The sequence below is a fragment of the Marmota monax genome, unplaced genomic scaffold, assembly GCF_021218885.2.
Source record: "Marmota monax isolate L192 unplaced genomic scaffold, Marmota_monax_Labrador192_F-V1.1 WCK01_AAM20220418_F8-fsc00203, whole genome shotgun sequence".
Taxonomy (NCBI): Eukaryota; Metazoa; Chordata; class Mammalia; order Rodentia; family Sciuridae; genus Marmota; species Marmota monax.
The window spans coordinates 1,968,542-1,987,731 of record NW_026694787.1 but is presented as its reverse complement, the minus strand read 5'-3'; the positions used below and the strand labels follow the sequence as shown (position 1 = coordinate 1,987,731).

Here is a 19,190-nt window from a genome sequence, read left to right as displayed (position 1 = left end):
AATACCTGATTTTTTTTTAAAAAAAGAAGTGAAGTTGTTAACAACAAAAGAAGGTCAACTATAATCGTATCACATTGAGACAACTACTATTTTTTGGTATATATTCCTCTAGGACTTTATAAAATAGAGAGCATAGCTCATATCATATGTAATATTGCATTCTGCTTATTTCACTTACCTTTATATGCTATGTCTCTAAAAAAATCTTCACAAATATTTTGATCATTGTAATAATCTATAGCAGTGCTACTCATCATTTATTTACTCAATGCCGCATCGATGGATAATTAGTGTCCAAATCATTCCTCCTCTTATGTTTTGCTATTACAGAAAACTGCTGCACAAATATCCTTGCATGTACTCTACATACAATGAGTTTAGCAGGTTATCTATGAAGATCCCTGGCCGCTCTGGGGAAAAGGGAGTAAGGCCCAAGACAGGGTGGTTTGCTGGTGGGGGTGAAGGTGGTTGGGGAGGGCAGGTAGCACAATGGAAAGAGGAAGCCTGGGGCAGGGGAGAGGACAAGATTGAAGAGAAAGCCTGAGGAGCAGATGCTGAGCAGACAGACAGCAGAGGAGGTAGAAGAAAAGGCTGTATAAAAGTTCCAATGAATAGGTCATAGCCAAGGGTCTTGGCTGGGGGCTCTTGGGACTGAGCTGGACAAGCTAGATCATCACCCTATCCAAGAAACTAAAACAAGCTTTGGAGGCAAATACTGAGCAGGGTAAAGTGCTTAAAGAACAATTAAAGATTAATGAACTGTTTCTCCATCTTGGCTGCACAGCAGACTTACCTGGACAATTAAACACCCCACCTCCCCCCCCCCCCACATACCCCTTGTCTCTAAATCCTATTCCTCGATTGATTCAACTGGTCTGGCGTACAGCCTGGGTATGCGTAGGTTTAAGTTTCCCCAGGTGAAACGAACCATAGCAAAGTGTGAAAAGCACTGCTGTAGCAGAGGTGGGGGCTTAGAGGAGGAAGGGATAAGGAAGGATTTGACCAAGTGGAGGTATGGAGAGGGGAGGCCACCAGGTGAATGGTGGAACATTCTAGGGTGTTCCCAGTGAGTGAAGAGCTTTCTGGGAAAAATTGTAGGGGGTAATCTCATCATTATGGTGGGTCTTCCAATGTCAGGCTGAGGAGTGCTGGCCTGATTTGGGGGGGTGACATAGTTCCTGGAGCACTGGATGAAAGTGGTGGCTAAAAGCTCAGGTGATTGGCAACAGGTCAGGCACAGGGCAGCTGAAGAGAGGAGTAGACCCAGCAAGCAGAATAGCATGGGACAAGGACATTAGAGTGAGGGGAACAGATGGGACAGTCTCAGGCCCACCTTGGGTTGGGCTTGGCATGTCCACTGGCACATAGGGATGGCCAAGTTCACATCAGGAAACTTTTGCTTCAACTCTATGGAGGACAGCCTCTTCACTCCCCACCCACGCTTCTCAGCCTACTCAAATAATTAAGTCCACCTGGGAGCTTAGGGTTTGACAATGTTTGAGGTGGCATTCTATAATAAATTATGCTTTCAGAATGACTCAGAGGCATGGTGTCTATCACCCACACTTAAGCTGTGAGCCCCAGGAGGACAGGAACTTATCTTTGCATTCTCAAAGTCTAGCTCATTCCTGAGGGGAAAAACACCCGGATATTCTGTTAGCGAAGGAATGAAAGAATACATGAACAAATCATCTCAGGAAAAGCTCTTAGTCTAGGAGTATAGCTTAGAGAGGTGGCTCCTAGTGGGACATGAGGCAGAAGTGCCAGGGCAGAAGGCAGCATTCTGTGCCATGGCTCCAGGGAAAGCTTGGCTGCCCATTTCACTTTATTGGCTAAGGTCTGCTCTAAATAGACCCATGCATGTTGGCACCTGGCCACACTTAGCAAGCATCTCCAAGACAGATGGCTGAGATGACTGCCTCATTTCTGTCATTGAGAGTAAGAGGAGGGTCAGACTCCCTCAGGAGGAGCCTCTCTTAGCCTTTTAATGAACATTTCTACCAAGTTTAACTTTCTACATTTTTAGCTTTAAAGAGCACTTTTTTTTGAAATAAGAATCAAACTGAACTGCCATAAAGACAAAGATGTAGGCTGTGGATGTCACTCAGTGGTAGAATTTGCCTGGCATGCATGAGGCTTTGGGTTTGATCCCCAGCCCCACAACAAAATAAAACAAGACAAAAAATCATGCACCACATATAAGGTCACTTGCTGAAAAAGGAACCTCATGTTATACTTCCACAGACCACAAACTGCAACATAATTCTGCTTTCTGACAGTAAAGGGGACAAACTCTTCAATGCTGTCACATAACTTTTCAGTGGCCCAGAGCATGCTCCTCATGACTGCGGCCATGGCAGCTGTGATTAAGGTAGAATTTCCATGACTAACTCATTGTGGTGCGAAGAAAATGTCCCAATTTTCATGGCGGGTTTTGAAATGAATCAAGTTGAAACTTGATATAAGCTTTCTCAGCCTAGCTGGGAATTTTTCCTCCTAATAGAAAATGGTTTTAATGCCCATAAACTAGTCCAAAACTATTAAACTGGCAAGTGCTGGGGCATTTTTTAAAAGTTTCATAAGGATGAGAGGCTCTTGGCTCTTGTGACAGTTGGAAGAAAACCCCTCTACAGACATATGGGGATAATTGATGTTGGACATGATAGAATCAACTTGGAAAAGGCCCTTGACTCTTCATGGCACAAAGAATTGCCCATTTTCCAGGAACTTCAGTCACGCCCTATTTAGTTCAATTAGAAAATGTAGCCTCATTTTCCATGGATGGGAGGAATGGTACTAGTGACCACAGGTGACCCAGAGTATATCCACTGAAAACTCAGAGGAGGAACAGTCAAAAGTCTGAGACAAGTCAGCTGTCACCAATGGAACTGTTTGGGAGCTCTTAAACGGCCCTGTTGATTCATTATAGCTCACAGCTCTGGACTTGAAAAGGAGCCCTTGGACGGAAGTTTGTTACATTTGAAGCCTGGCAACATCACTACCTCCCAATAATTCTGGAAGCCATTCTTTGTTCTCCATATCCCTGTCTTAGATCGTTAAAGCTGCCCAAATTTCTTGCCTGGAACCACTGTAATACATTTCTCACTTTAAGCCCCTCACCACTCCATGTACTGCCACCAGAGAGAGATGTATGAAGTGCCTGAGTATGTCTAACTAACTCCTTCTGAGCCACAGAGGCTGAGCACAACTCAGACCTCTTCCAAGAAGCCAAACTGCACCCTAAGGCCTGGAATGAGTGCTTCCCAACTTACCCATCAGTCTGATCTCAGCATTTAGTGCCCTTATTGATTTATCCGACTCCTTCACCAGCCAGGAAATAAACTGTAACTTTCATCTCTGTTTTCCCAGGCCTAATATCATTCCTAGCTTGTGGCAAGTGTTCAATAGTTGATTATTGAATAAATTAGCAAACAGCTGTTCTGGGCTTCAATTTTTTTCCACCATGAAACAATAAGAATTACCTGAGCCATCAGTTTCATAAGGTTATTCTCTTTATGAATGAGAGATTATGTGAAAACCCTTTCAAATCATCCAGGTAGAATTTTGTTTTCAGACCCCACTAATGGAGTTGTGGGATTTGAGAACATGGATCTAAGAGCAAAGCTAGGAATCCTCCTACCTCCTTTTTTTTTTTTTTTTAAGATTTAAAATGAGAAAACCCTAAACCCACAGGACTGCAAGGTCTTTTTCTTCAATGAAGCAGCATCATAAGGCATTCTGGATAGCAGAAAGAAATCTCACCATGTACATCAGTCATTTGACTAATGTGGAAATCTGTATAGACCACAAAGATGGGCCCATTACTAGGGCTTAAATGAATAACTATGCTAGTTGAGTCACCAACAGGAAAATTAGCAATGATTAGAGTCTACAGGAAAATAGACCATCCAAAATATTTAGGGATAGTGCAGATTAGCTGTTGCATTGGTATTTATGATCCAAATATGAAGTCTGCAGGACATAAGCCGCCAAGAGTAAACAAGTTTTGAAACCCCACATGCCAGTCACCCCATTACTCCCTGCTTCACACATACACATGCCTATTTCATCCTCACAAAAACCCATGCTGTGTGGGCACTACTCTATTCCATGAAGGGAGAGATGGAAGGTCAGGGGTTAGAAAACTCACTTAAGGATGCTGCCAGAAAATGACAGGGCCCCTACATACAGATTCAAGTCATGGGATCCCTTCTACTACAAAACACTAGACAGATGGCAGGATTTCTGCACTATTCATTCAACTGTGAATTCTGAGAATTGTTTCTACAACAATAATTGTCTTTTGTGGGAAAAAAACCACTCTGTACTCTAATAACAAACTTGGCTTTTTCTCTATTTTATATAAATATGTTTTGAAATGGGCAGAAAGGGGGACTGGCTTCTTTGAGGAAATTTCTGGCAAGAAATGAAAGTTACCAGGCAAGTTAAGGGGAACTGAATGGCTATTTGGTACACATTACTCAAGAAGTCAAAGGTTTAATGTTTTCTCTGATATGTGGAAACTAATCCAAAATAAGGGGGGTTGTTTAAAGAAAACAGAAGAAGAATCAGTGGAATAGATGAAGGGGAATGAAGGGAAGGGAGGAAGGATGGGATAAGGAAAGATAGCACAATGAATCTGACCTAACTTTCCTATGAACATATATGAACAAACCCCAGTGAATTTCACAATTATGTATATTCACAAGACACTAATTAAAAAAAAAAAAAACTAAAAATAGCAGAAAGATCAGTAGAGTAGAGGGAAGGGTACAGGGGAGGGAACACAGAGAGGGAAAGGGAAAGTACTGGAGACTGAATTAGAGCAAATTATATTCCATGCTTTTATAATTATATCAAAATGAATCCTAATGTTATATATAACTAAAAAGAACCAATAGAAATTTAAAAAAAAAAGAATAAGAGAGGGAGATATCTGGTTTATTTACTCATTATTTCAAACTTTTATTAAGTATTTACTTCATGCTGGGCAAAGTGAATAGTTTTGAGAATGACAGTATAATTGCTCTCTATTAGTGCTTCCCAACAGAATTTGTAGTCATGATGGAAGTCCTCTTTATCTGTACTATCCAATATGGTAGCCACTAGCCCCACATAACTACTGAGCAGATGGGCAAGTACAACTATTTAAATTAAATTTAAATAGTCACGTGTGGCAACAAAGATCTATATTATAACCTTGCATTTTGCTATTTCTTCTCATTTACACTCAGTTCATTCATTTAGTGCATATTTACTGAGCATATACTATCAGCCAGGCACTGGACGAGGCATATGGAGATACAGGGATAGAACAAATAGCTATGGTACCTGCCCACATATAGTTTATAACCCTTTGAGACACACTTTTATATGTACAATTACAAATTCTGCTAGTTATCATGAAAGAAAGATAAAAGATAAAATTATAAATGACAGCACAGGAACCTAATAAGGGTCAGGGAAGGGGGTCACATCTTACTGAGGAGAGGGAGTGATTTTCTTGACTGATGACAAGTAATGTTAAGTGGGAAAAAGTGGGTTTCCACATTTGCATTCCTTTAAAATTGCTCACTACATGCCCAAATTTGCTATGCAAAACATTTTAATAAATTATACACTTCTTTATTGGAAATAATTGTTGCACTATTAATCACAGGTATGTAAATGGACACAACCTTTCTGTAATGCCATTTAGCAATACCTATCACAAAATGTAAATACATACGCCTCCAGATACATCAATACTATTTCTAGAAGTTAATCCACAGAAATGTTTGTGTAAGCATAAAATGGTATATTTCTGAGGCCAGTGGTTTTCAGACTATTTTGCCTTGTGTACTTCCTAAAATAATTGTGAAAACCCATGAATATCCCCTCATACATCTTAAATTGACATCTAAAATTTTACATAAATTTGAGTTACAAAAGATGTAATTTTTGCAGTATGCTAAATGTTGGTATTTCAAAATATAATTTATGCTGCTTGCTTAAATGTATTCATTCAATATATTTTTGAATAACAGCAATTTACCACTATTATCCATTTAAAAATATTATAAGATCTTAACAGTTGGAAATTTTACATCATTCCTTTTCCTCCCTGAATTCATATTTTCCACCATCTGGTCCTGAATTTTATTCTAATACAATGTGCTTTTAAATCTTTTGTTAATAATGTTATCTTTTTCTGATATAAAAACATGTATACAAATTAAAATTTATGATTTTTTTCTTTTCTGAAATCATCAGGCTGTAAGTATAAAAATATTTTTTTCTTCTGGACTGAGTTATTAAAATTATTAGCATAAAACAATCAAAACATATGCATGTATATGTACCATGCATCTTTATACATAATTTTTAAGCATGGAAAAATAGAATTTTATTGGGCTTTTTTTCTCCCAAATACTTCATGTGGATGATTATTACTTAATATCAGAATGAAATGGCTTTGTGTTGACTGCGTTCTTCATTTTAGAGATATAAGCACCAAGAAACTTGTTCACATAAACAGAATTAGATGGGACAGGAAGAATTTTGTTATTACAATATCACTCAGTTCTCTGACCTCATGAATTATATACTCAAATTCAGTGATCCTGCATCATCAAGAATTATTTTTAACAACGTATTAACAAACAATTCAGTGGGTACCTCCTCCAAATTCATTGGAAGTAAAGAATTAGAAACCAACAGAACTTACAGAGTAACGATTCAAATCCAAGCATACCTGTCTGAGACTGCTTGATTTATCTGACATATCTCATGCCCTTTTTGATGACTCGGAACTATGTCACCTCTCTATCAAGGTTTGCTCTAGTTACTCAAACTTAGGATAGTCAACATCCTATCCTTTTACATTTCTCAGTAAGAATTTGCATTTTAAAAAATCAAAATAATTTTTAAAAAGGATGAATAACTTAAAAATCTATAAAAAGTTGTGCTCATACTCCTTAACAGTTACCTGCACTTCAATAGGGCCAGCAAAATTCTTATAAGGAAAACTCAGTAAGCCAAAGAAAACCCTCAATTAGACCTTAGATAGGGGCACATTATCAATTCTAGATCAAGAAACTAACACAGAGATGGGCACAGTGGTGCATGCCTGTAATCCCAGCGACTCTGGAGACTAAGGCAGGAGGATCCCAAGTTCAAGCCTCAGCAACAGTGGGGTACTAAGCAATTCAGTGAGACCCTGTCTCTAAGTAAAATACAAAATAGGGCTGGGGATACGGCTTAATGGGTAAGCATTCCCCAGTACCAAAAAAAAAAAGGAAGGGAGGGAGGGGGAAATTAACATGGAAACTGAGCAGCTCAGAGACAAATGAAAGAACAAACTACATAATTTTAAAGAGGATTCACAGGCTACTAAGAGAATAGTTTCCTCAACGTTCAAAAAAGTCAGCTAAAAGAAATGGGAATCAGGAGCTGGGGTTGTGGCTCAATGGTAGAGCGCTTGCCTGGCATGTGTGAGGCACTGGGTTTGATTCTCAGCACCACATAAAAATAAATAAACAAAGTAAAAGCCCATTTAAAAAAAATAAAGGAATCCCTTAAAAAAAAACAAAGAAGTGGGAATCATAGAAACATGGATTGTGAGGCTGGAGGGGGGCCCCTTACAGTCATTTCATTCAAGCCCTTGGTTGAAAGACGAAAACCCAAGGGCTGGGGGTATAGCTCAATGGTAGAGCACTTGCCCCTGGGACCCATATCAGTATCACAAACAGACAAACAGAAAAGGCATAAAATAAAAGAGACAGAAACAAACCCAAGACCCAGAGAGATGCAATGGTGTGCCAGATGGCCTGCTTCAGCAGGGCAAGCAGCCTCAACCAAGAGTGTGTTTGCTTTTTGGACAGCAAGATGTATGTGTCATTTCATCTTATTTAATAGCACTTACTTAGACAAAAGAGAAACAGACACTCATAACACGAAATGTTAATGCATATGTGAAATAGTAATATCCTAACATTCAAAACTACATGGAAGCCAAAATTATGCTGACTACAAAACTTTAGGAAGAAGGAGCTACTGTCCTGAGGCCCAGAGCTCTTCTTACTCCACTGGGAGGTACAGGAGCAGAGCCTCATCAACTTCTTGGAGAGACTGGAAGGATCCCATCCCCAGCCTTGGTAACTAAATGAGCTGCTCCTCATCTGTAAAACTTGCGAGAAAAAAGATGACTGGGGTAAAAAGTATTTCAAGTGCTCTTAAAAATCTAATAATTCGTGGGTTGGGGTTGTAGCTCAGCAGTAGAGTGCTTGCCTAGCATGTGCGAGGCCCTGGGTTCAATTCTCAACACTGCAAATAAATAAATAAATAAAATAAAGGTATTGTGTCCATCTACAACTTACAACAACCACCACCAACAAAAAATAATGTTGTGTGACTGATTTAACTTTGTATGTGTGTATGTGTGTGTTTGTGTGGTGGGTTCTGGGGATGGAACACAGGACTTCACAAACGCTAGGCAAGTACTCTATTACTGAGGCACCTCCAACCCCTCCATGACTGATTTTTACAAAATTACAAGCAATTCTCTCTCTCTCTCTCTCCCTCTCTCTCTCTGTGCCCCTCCCTTCTCACTCTCATATATATTGAGCTGCTAATGGTATGAGTTTTCACCTGAGTTATACTTCAATATCTGACTCCCTCTGGTGCCTTCCAATTGCCCCACATGTCTTCTCTCCCCTATCTTTCACCTTTGTACACGTGAGCTGGACCTGTGGTTTTCAAACACCAGCCCAAGAACTGATGTGTCTATGCTAAAGTTGTCTCCAGTCCATAAAGCACTGAGAAAAAGGTCAGTATGGTGAGTTTCCCATTAAGCTTAATCTATTCAATTTTTAAACTTGGAGATTATATCCTTTCTAATAATAGGAGATAACATTTTTCAAATGTGCTTAAATTATAATAAAAATTGGCAATCCCTTCCAATTTTCAGCCTTTTTGTAAATGATCCGTGAAATTCCAAAGAGCACAAACTGTCAGGGAGAGAGGACTCAGGCCTGGGGAGGTGAAGAGAGTATCACCACAGGTTACTGCAAAGGTATGTAATAGGCTTCTTTTGGTTCCAAATCAGGGCACCCTGTTAACCTCCAACTCAGCCTGTCACCACCAGATCCAATTACCTTTTAATGGCGCCCACCAACCTCACTCCCCAACTGCTAATCACTTTTCTTATTTCATGAATCAAAGTTAGCAGCCTGCTAAGCTTGGCCAAGGTTTCCAGATCATACCTTAACAAGAGTCCATGGCAAGAGAAGGATTTTGGCAATTTACTTCATTAAGTGATAATAATAAAATAACATGCTTAATAAATTATAGTTTGTCCATATGGTTTTAGTTTGTCAAAGAGGTATGTGAGAATGATTTTCTGGCAGGTTGTGTATCTCTGTATATCTACAAGTAAAACAAAAGCCAGAGCTGGGCTCTGCCAATCCACGAGCCCACAGCTAGTGGGCGGAGAGTGGGGAGCATCCCAAGTCAAATAAATGCCATGTGCAATCTGAGAAATGACTGTCACTTGTTCCCATCTTGCTTTCACATTCACTTGCAACTCACAGGCTTCTGTGGAGTACATGGTGGATATAGAGAAGGCTACTATATAAGTCTCTTTGTTGTATACTAGTCTTCAGATTTGTACCCAAAAAAGGCTGAAAAGCATCTCAGCACATAGCAAAGGTAGAAGCACTCAAGCCATTGGGATGGGTAAAGATTGTGAAGGTCCTATTCACAGAGAGGCAGATGACCAAAATACAAGGGGAATATACATCATCTTGGCACACAAGTGAGCTTTTCTGGGGCTGGCTGCAAGTCCACATGGCTACTAGGCACTATATAATTTATTAAGTATACTATTTTATTATTATCACTTTATGAAGCAAATTGTCAAAATCCTCTTCTAGCCATATTAAGGCATGATCTAGAAACTTTAGACAAGGTTAGAGGCCTGCTAACTTTGGTTCATCAGACAAGAGCCATCTTAACTGATGCTCCCCACACCTCATGTATCCCTCCACCCCTCCCCAGATGATTATACTCCTCATTATAGGCTAACAGGTGGAGGTGGCTTGGGTAGGATGCACTGTTCATACTCTCGTGTTTTAGAATAATTCACACCACCAAATATATCACTCTAATGAGGTTAGGCAACATTTGTTATGGTCTCCCCACTATGATTTGTTTGACCTCTCCCTGTGTTTCTATAGTCTTCATGAGACATTTCTTACTGGCATAACCAATGTTTATTGCTTTTATACTCATCTGATATGATGGGATAAAAGATGTTTATGGAACCCCCCATAACTAAGCACAGTCCCCAAGATGGACTACTAAGACCAAGACTGCCCTGTTGGGGGTATACAGGTGGAGTGAGTTCCTGGATTCTGATGAAAACCAACATCTCTGACTGTAAAGGTCTGTAAGTGGAGATGCTCAGTTTGTATCCAGGATCAAGCCCTTTATTTTTATTTATTTACTTTTTAGTACCAGGGATTGAACTCAGAGGTGCTTAACCACTGAGCCATGTTACCAGCCCCTTTTATATTTTATTTAGAAACAGGGTCTCGCTGATTTGCTTAGTGCCTTACTAAATTGCCAAGGCTGGCTTTGAACGCATGATCCTCCTGCCTCAGCCTTCCAAACTGCTGGGATTACAAGTGTGTGCCACCATGAGGGCTGAATTGGGCCCCTTAAAGAACCCAGAAAGATGAGGCTTCCACATGGGCCCATTTCCTGTATGATTGAAAGATACCTTTTGAAATGAGTGTTGGTGACCAGCTTGATCTGTTTAATTACTTAGGGGAATACCTACAATGACACCCCTGAGGGGTGGGAACCAAGGAAGGCTCAAGGTACGGCTGGGAGCGGGTCAGGCCCAGCAGCTCTTTTGAATTAAGTCAGTCTCCATAGGCATCAAGAGGAAACAAAAATGTGCGGGTTAGCAAGCAATCAATCAGCAGTGCTGCCTGTTTTGCTTCCATGAAATAGTGCCTGATGCTCAACACGATCTCTTTTCTTTTCGCCACATTAGAGAAATGCAGAGTGCTTCTCAAATATTGCTGATGGAAATTTAAGTTTGATTGTGACTTATGTCCCTTAATAGGAGATAGAACTGCATATATCCACACATGCACACCCCACACTGTCACATGCAGACTTGTACAACAGCAGCAAATGCATCTGCCATTTCTTGGCTTGGGTAATGCTAACCACATCTTTGGTCCCAAAGGCCATGTTTGGATGTAACTGGAAAGGAAACAGTTTCTGTAAAAGCGAGCCGTGACTGCATCTCAAATATAAGTTCTCCTGTCTGAGTAATTATCCCCAAGAAAGCAGGGAGGTGTTCACACACATGCTTAGCCAGTAGTCTATCTGAAACTCTGCACATGCCACTCATGGGGTTCTTTACATCAGGTTACATTATGTTCTACAAAATCTGAGAAATTGCTCAACAACCTGAAATGCTGCAAAGATCAATAACTGGCTGTCTAGCTCCAAAAGGAGAAGTTTAATATAAACTTTTCTAATGTAATATTATTATATAAGCAGGGCAGAAAAACCAACAATCCAAATCAGGGGATCTAAGACATTGCTCAAAATCTTCCCAAGAAACCCTAGAGATGATTTCTTATAGTAAAAGGTAGAAATTGCACAATAAGAATTTAACCCCCCTATTTTTGCAGATTTGGTATCATGGTAACAAAAATTTTCTGTTAATGGTCACAATTAAATTGCTTTATATATGTCCTGTAGAGCTTTACTATAGAGAATATAGATTTAGAATATAGCATTGGTGACATTTTATTTTTTGTTCTTTTACATCCACTTAAACACCAGCTATCGAACCATTGGAGAATATGTAACCTCAAATACAATGCTCTGTATGGAAACCAAGTTCAAATCCTATCACTGGCTTGGTGCGTGGCCTACACCTGTAATCCCAGCGGCTCGGGAGGCTGATGCATGATCTTGAGTTCAAAGCTAGCCTCAGTAGTAAAAGCGAGGTGCTAAGCAACTCAGTGAGACCCTGTCTCTAAATAAAATACAAATTAGGGCTGGGGATATGACTCAGTGGTTGAGTGTCCCCGAGTTCAATCCCTGGTATCCCTCCAAAAAAATCATATTGCTGTTTCTAGGGCAAGTAACTTGCCACAAGCTTGCGGAAGAGCTCTCTCTCCAAGGTCATGGCTTTGTCCTTGGTTGAGTGAATTACTTGTTTAAGTGAATTACTTCAAATATATTTACTCTTTTGTACATTAAATCACTAGTTTCCAAAAGCTCTGAAATTATTTTCAAAGTAGGTTTTATACAGATTCTCAGGAAATCGTACAGTCAACTCCAGGGAACACAAGGCTGTACTTGGAGTGTGTGTGTGTGTGTGTGTGTGTGTGTGTGTGTGTGGGTGGGGGGGGGGACAGCTCAGATAGTCCTAATTTACCATCAGCTTCTTGACACAGACCAGGATTTCTTGATCTCTGTGCTATCCATATTTGGGGCAGGGTCATTCTTTGTTGCTTATGGGGTTGCCCTGTGCACTGTAAGATGTTTAGTAGTGTTCCTGTCCTCTACCTACTACAAACCAGTAGCCATCCCTACCCCCATGATATAATAACCAAAAATGTCGCAAAATATCCCTTTTAAGGGAGCAGTTGAGAACTGCTGATATAGATTAACCTCTTGCACTGAAGTTTGGACCTAGGTTCAACCCCCCAACTCTGCTTCTTACTAGCTGGTTAACCTTGCCCAAGTTACCTGGCTTTCTTTATTCCTGCACATTTACTCCGAAAACACAAGTCATTATACCACTCCCTCACAGGGCTGTGGTGAATGAGAGAAATGTGCCAAACATCTTTCCTTCCTCTTGCTTGTTCCACTGCATTAATTCAACACTAGAAAATATGAAGGCTGGGAGAGGGGAAACAAAAACAGAGGATCTTCTCTCTATTGCTCTGGAGCAATGATTCTAGTGCCAGGCTATCAGACACATAGCTACATCCCTCAGAGGCAACCATCTATAGCTGTACCTCAAAGGGGACTCAAAGATTTTAAAGGCATGCTCTTCCCCCTAATATGTTTAGAAAACACCCAGAAGGTTTTAGGAAAACCTTCTGAACACTGGGATTGTTCTGTCACCACAGCTGTAATCAGCTACATATCAACATCCAGGTGGGCTTCCATTTAAGAAAACCATGTAAAGTAATACACAAAGCTCTAGGGACTTATTTTCATCCTCAAATGATTCCTCTACAGGTTTTTGAAGAGCTTTCTTAACATATGTAAAATATAATTCTATGTATAAAGAACTGGTTTACACACAACTCAGAAACACCAATATAGCAGCTATTAGTCACAAATATGTTTGTGAAGTGGGGCAGAAGCACCCTTTTTTTAAAAAATAATAAACATGGCTTTATTTGTATCAGAACTTTTAAAATGTGAATATTCTGTGATTCAGCCACAGTCTTTACTTCCAGGTAACTTCTTCACTGAGCCTCAATTCCCTTCTACACAACATACTCTTGTTGCGGAAGGTAGACAGTTTTTCATCATTCTTTCTGTCTAAATAACATCCAACAACAAATCCCACAGGGACGAGTACATGAACCCAGTGGTCACGCACAATCTGAAGTAAGTTCACCATGACTGCTGCGGCCCTGGAGCCAACAAACGACACCAAAGATCAAGGGCAGAAGCAGCCCAGAAGGATCCTTTTAACCCCATACATACAGATGAATGCTGTCTATTTATTTATTTATTTACATTGGGACCTTAATGTGTTAGGAAAATTTTAATGTTCCCTTTTTTCTTTTTAACAGTTTTACTGAGGTATAATTTATACCATAAAATTCACTCATCTTAAGTTAATATTTTTTAGTAAATTTATAGTTGTGCAATCATCACCACAATCTGATTTTAGAACCTTTACAATTGATTCCCAAATCAAGTGGCTATTAAAAGAATTCCGGGCTGGGGTTGTGGCTCAAGTGGTAGAGCGCTCGCCTAGCACGTGTGAGGCACTGGGTTCGACCCTCAGCACCACATAAAAATAAAAGCTATTGTATCCACCTAAAAAACTAAAAAATAAATATTTAAAAAATAATGATTCCTAGGGCATAAATACTTTTACACTTCCTGGTCCAAATGAACCACAGTCCCTAGGCATCCTTAAGAGATCTGAGGATAAGTTGCAGTTAGCCTTCATATCTTCTGAACCACATTCATGGCCCAAGTCTAACTTTTAAGGTAGCAACTCTTGGCCCCTAAATTGACTATGGTATAAACTGTGCTCTGTGAGTCAAGTTGAAGGCGAAGGGGAAACCTTCACCTTCCTCATAGAGGGGGTAGTGTCGACATAAAGAGATAGAAATGGGGCCAGGCATGGTGGCTCATGTGGCTGGAGCAATGATTCCAGTGCCAGGCTATCAGACACATAGCTACATCCCTCAGAGGCAGGAGGATTGTGAGTTCAAAGCCAGCCTCAGCAATTTAGTAAGGCCCTAAGTAACTCAGTGAGACCCTGTCTGTAAATAAGGAGGAATGAGAAGGACTTTCTCCAAGTCAATTAGTTGAAACTAGGTGGCTTACTTCACAGGCTGCTTCCCATCTGGAGGCCTGTTGCTATGTGTTCTAGAAGGAAAGGAATTGAAAATCTCTCTGTAGTATTGAAGTATAACAATAAATCCTGCCATGTGGTGGGAACTACAATATATGGCATAATAAAAGTAAATGTTATGGCACTTGACTCTGTGGCCTATAATCTCTCATTCAATCAGAACAGAGATTCTTCTATCAGCAAGAGAAAACTGGACAATTTAATTTTCTTTTCTATTCATGCACAGGCCTATGTTGGAGCTCTTCCATGTTTTCTATTATGTTACTTGAAATATGGCCGTGTAGTTTGATACAAACAATATCTCAAACTGACATCAACAACTTAGTTTTGGACCAATTGATTTCATTCTAAATTATTGCTGGCTGACAGATGCTGGTAGCTACCCACATGAGATCTGAAAAAGCCATGTTCTCTAATTTAATATTACAATAATTTTAAATTTCAGCTTTATTAAGAGGAAACACAGATTTATTTATAGCTAACACTGACGGTTTCCAATGACTTTCAGGACTATATTATGCTATTCACTGCAACCCACATTTGGACAGCTTCAATTGTCCAAAGCACTAACAAAACATTCGGGTACAAATAACTTCCTCCTTGATTCAAAGCAATGAACAAATGCTACAAAAGCAGCCCAAGAGAGCCACCCCCTCTGCAGTGCCCTTTTCTCCTTGGTGGATCTACCTACAAAGAACATTTCTGCTGCTGAGCCTAAAGACATTCTGCTTAAAATCTGCTCCTCCTCTGGTCTCTGAGATGTTGCAAAATCTCACTTTTTTCCCTTAAAAATGGACTTTGCTAGGGTTTGATCTTGAGCCCTAAATTCATCTTCCCTTTTTATTCTTTCTTTCTTTTTTTTTTTTGTACCAGGGATTGAACCTAGGGGTGCTTAACCACTGAGCTACATCCCCAGCCCTTTTTATATTTTGTTTTGAGACAGGATCTCGTTAAGTTTCTTAGGGCCTCACTAAATTGCTGAGGTTGGCTTTGAACTCACAATCCTCTTGCCTCAGCCTCCCAAACTACTGGAATTACAGGCGTGCACTGCTATGCACAGCTTCATCACCTCCCCGCCTTTTTTGGGTACCAGGGATTAAACCCAGGGACACTCGACCACTGAGCTACATCCCCTGCCCTATTTTGTATTTTATTTAGAGACAGGTTCTCACTGAGTTGCTTAGTGCCTTGCTATTGCTGAGGCTGGCTTTGAATTCCTCCTGCCTCAGCCTCCCCAGCCGCTAGGATTACAGGCATGTGCCACTGCGCCTGCCTTTATCTTCCCCTTTCCTATGGTAAAGATTATCTTCTTCCTGACCCAGCAGCCACTTCTAAGCAAACAACATTAATAATAAGCATTTCTATTATGTGTTTTTGTTTTTGTTTTTTTTTGGCAGCCCAACAAGTGATTTGCAGAATTCTGGAAGACAAGACAGACACAGGTAAGGAAGTAGAAGCTCAGAGAATCTGTAAATTAGAGAAGGGCATCTAGCCTGGAAATTGAAGAGTCAGTACTCAAACCCAGGTCTGCAGATGCCAATTCTGTAATGTTTGCTCCTGCCACAGCTTCCAGGGAACTCCTAATCTCTATCTGCAATCCCTGCCAGTCTTTAGAGCCCCAGACCTCTATTTTCAGACTCCGCCCAGCACTGATATGGGGATCTGTCCAAATCTCAAAGTAAACATGCTTAACTAAATCCATCAATTAAATGCCCCCTCCCAAACCAGCTCCTTTTGCTGACATGATCATTTCCACTCAGGTCATTGTTACCCCAGTCACTCAACCCTAAAAACCTCACAACTAACCTATCATTCTCTCTTCCTCCCTGCTCCCACATCCAAGTTGTTATTAAGGTCTAGCAATAATTCTCCTGTATTGCTGCTTTTACATCCTTTCTTTTGTCCCCAATCCTTTTGTGAGCAGCTTAATCTTGGCTTTATCTCTCACCTCAACTATCAAATAACCTGACTCCCTGACACCTACCTTTCTTTCCTCTAATTGGTCCCGCAAAGCTCTCTATCCTAATTTTTAGATGTGATCATGTCACTTCAGTGTCAACCATCAATGGCTCCCACTACAAAATAAACCACAAATCTATCCCCTATAAACACTATCTGGCTCCCACTTATATTTCCAGGTCAACTCTCCTCCTTCCCAGGACAAACACTACTGCAGCCAGGCTGGTTTACACATAACTGTCAACACTTCCCATGTGACTTCCCTGCCCACCTTCTCCCCTGCCTAATAAAAATCCAACTTCAAGGAATGGATAAGTCCATCCTCTTTTATGGAGCCTATCCTAGCACACCAGTCCTGGGGAACATGCTTTCTTTTGATCAGTGTTACTTTCTACCACCCAGTCATCATTTGCTGCTTTAAGGGCTCAAGTAGATCTAATGCCAATAGAAGGCAGGGTCTATGTGAGAGCCTCAGTACCCAGGCAGCCTTGCATTTAAGTAGGAGGTACTCAAGTATTTATTGGTTGATTATATAGTTGCCAATTATCATTCTGTGTGATGCAAATAATATATATACATTAAGTGGTTAATTTGAGGTATTATAGTCTTTGGGAACTAATGTTTTCTTGGCAAAAATGAAAGAACCAAACTTCAGCATCATTTTTCTGAGTTCCCAAATACATACATCTGGTGCTTAGTTTTCACAATATGAAAAGCTTCTATAGACTTACCCTTCCCACATCAATACCTCCAACATTTCCAAACTAGCTGGTTAGACTGGAAAATATACTATTCATATTTGGACGTTAGCCTTGTTAGGTATCTCCAAACCCAAAGAAAACAAAGGTCAATGCTCCTCACAAGCAAGACATATGGCTCTGTATACTCTGGAGGTAGAATACCTCCCTTGTTGTGTTACGCCCCACCTGACCTTCACCAATGCCCCACCTGACCTTCCAGCATCATCTGTTTTGGCCACTCAACATTTAGAAACAGTTCAGCAGTTGGCTGAACTTTGCCCACCAGTCACTCTGGAGCCCAAACACTGACCCCAGTGGTAGAAATGGAACTTAATTTGGCTCACTTTGATGATTCTCTTTCATTCACAGATGATTGCTGCTCTGCTTTTCCCTGTCTTTTCACCAGATCAAATGCTACAGCAGGCTAGAGTTCCTGCTGTTATTGCATTAGCCCAAGCTGTAAGGTTTTGCTGTCTGACTGGGCTTCTCAAAGGCTGGCTGAGGATGTAAACCAGCTTTTGGAAACAGGGCAAGTACTTTTGGTATTTACAGTCGTGACCACACATCTGCCCGCAAGCCTTCAAGAGGTCAGGCCAGAGACTGCAGGTCAGCAGTTTGCAAAGATGCAATTCTACTAGCAGATTCATAAGAAAACAGCACCCAAACAGGGGATGAAAACCAGGCAAGAAGAACATTCACGTCAAGCATTCTAGTGCTCTTATAAGGCCTGCCAACTGGTGAACTGTTTCTAAATGTTGAGTGGCCAACACAGATGATGCTGGAAATGTATATTCCATGAAATGAAAAATCAATCCCTGATAGTGACTGCCAGAGGCTGGGGGTGGGGTGTGTGCAGGAGGGAGGTGGGTGTGGCCAGAAAAGAGCAATGTGAGGAATCCCAGCGGTGATACACTAAGCTACACATATGAAAAAAACTGCGGCAAACTCAACACACACACAGTTATTAGCAAAACAGGGCAATCTGAGTAAAATTGGCAGATTGCATCAACATCAATGACCTGTTGCAATATTATGCTATAGTTCTGGAAGAAATTACAATGCAGAGGTGGGACTGGGTAAAGGGAATACAGAGCTCTACCATTTCTTACATGTCTGAATCTATAATTACCTCACAATATAAAGTCAAATTAAAATAAGATAAAGTTCAAAATGTAGCCCTCTACAATATACTGAATATGAAAGAATGCTGACTTATGACCACAGTAGGTACAAATAAAAGATGTAAAGCTAAAAAAGTTTGATCCCTGAATCTGGATTTCCTAACAGAGCTATCATTCCGGTGAGACCACTAAGAGCCTCATATCTACCCAAGGATACCCCCAAATGAACCGCTGACTTATGTTTACCCAGAGAGATTTTAACCCCCTTCCTGTTAATCACATGGTAGTATCTTGTCCTTGAGAAAACTCAGTAGTATAGGACACTAACTGGCAATTACCATACCAAAGCTCATTTTAAACTCAGAGTCCAAATACTTAGTGCTGGATCTACAATGATCTCTGCCATTTTGTATTTGTACCCATTCAGTCTATGCTAAATATACATATCACTGGAAAAATGTGCTCATGCCCACTTTCACAAAAAGGTTTATTCATCATTTCTTTTCATTAGACTTTGCAAGGAGTTTCTGCTAAGGCCAGAAAGGGTAAAAATCCTAGGTACTCTGTTTTCATGCAGAAGGTACCATCCCTTCCCTTCTTTACAAAACTGTGACATCTAAAGCCAAGCAAGGGCTGGCAGCCTGGCATTTCAATTATCATGTTAGTTCTCATCACACTGCTTGAAGGGGGAAACAAGGATCTGTAATTCCTTTCCAACTCTGGAATGAAAGCAGAACAATGTCTTTACTC

The 19,190-nt window shown here is 40.4% G+C and overlaps 2 protein-coding genes across 10 annotated transcripts in view; both read right to left on the bottom strand.

Annotated features, from left to right (window-relative positions):
- The window catches only part of Sh3kbp1 (SH3 domain containing kinase binding protein 1), a 331,424-nt gene that overhangs the window by 18,210 nt on the left and 294,024 nt on the right, over positions 1-19,190 (bottom strand). The window lies entirely within an intron of this gene.
- On the bottom strand, positions 842-19,184 carry LOC124079989 (NADH dehydrogenase [ubiquinone] 1 beta subcomplex subunit 1-like). The gene has a single exon (XM_058573078.1). It carries the CDS (start codon positions 13,646-13,648, stop codon positions 13,472-13,474), a length of 177 nt encoding a protein of 58 aa, XP_058429061.1. The 5' UTR covers positions 13,649-19,184; the 3' UTR covers positions 842-13,471.

Excerpts from the sequence above, each read along its gene's own strand:
- LOC124079989 (XM_058573078.1), bottom strand. The coding sequence starts at position 13,648 with ATGGTGAACTTACTTCAGATTGTGCGTGACCACTGGGTTCATGTACTC.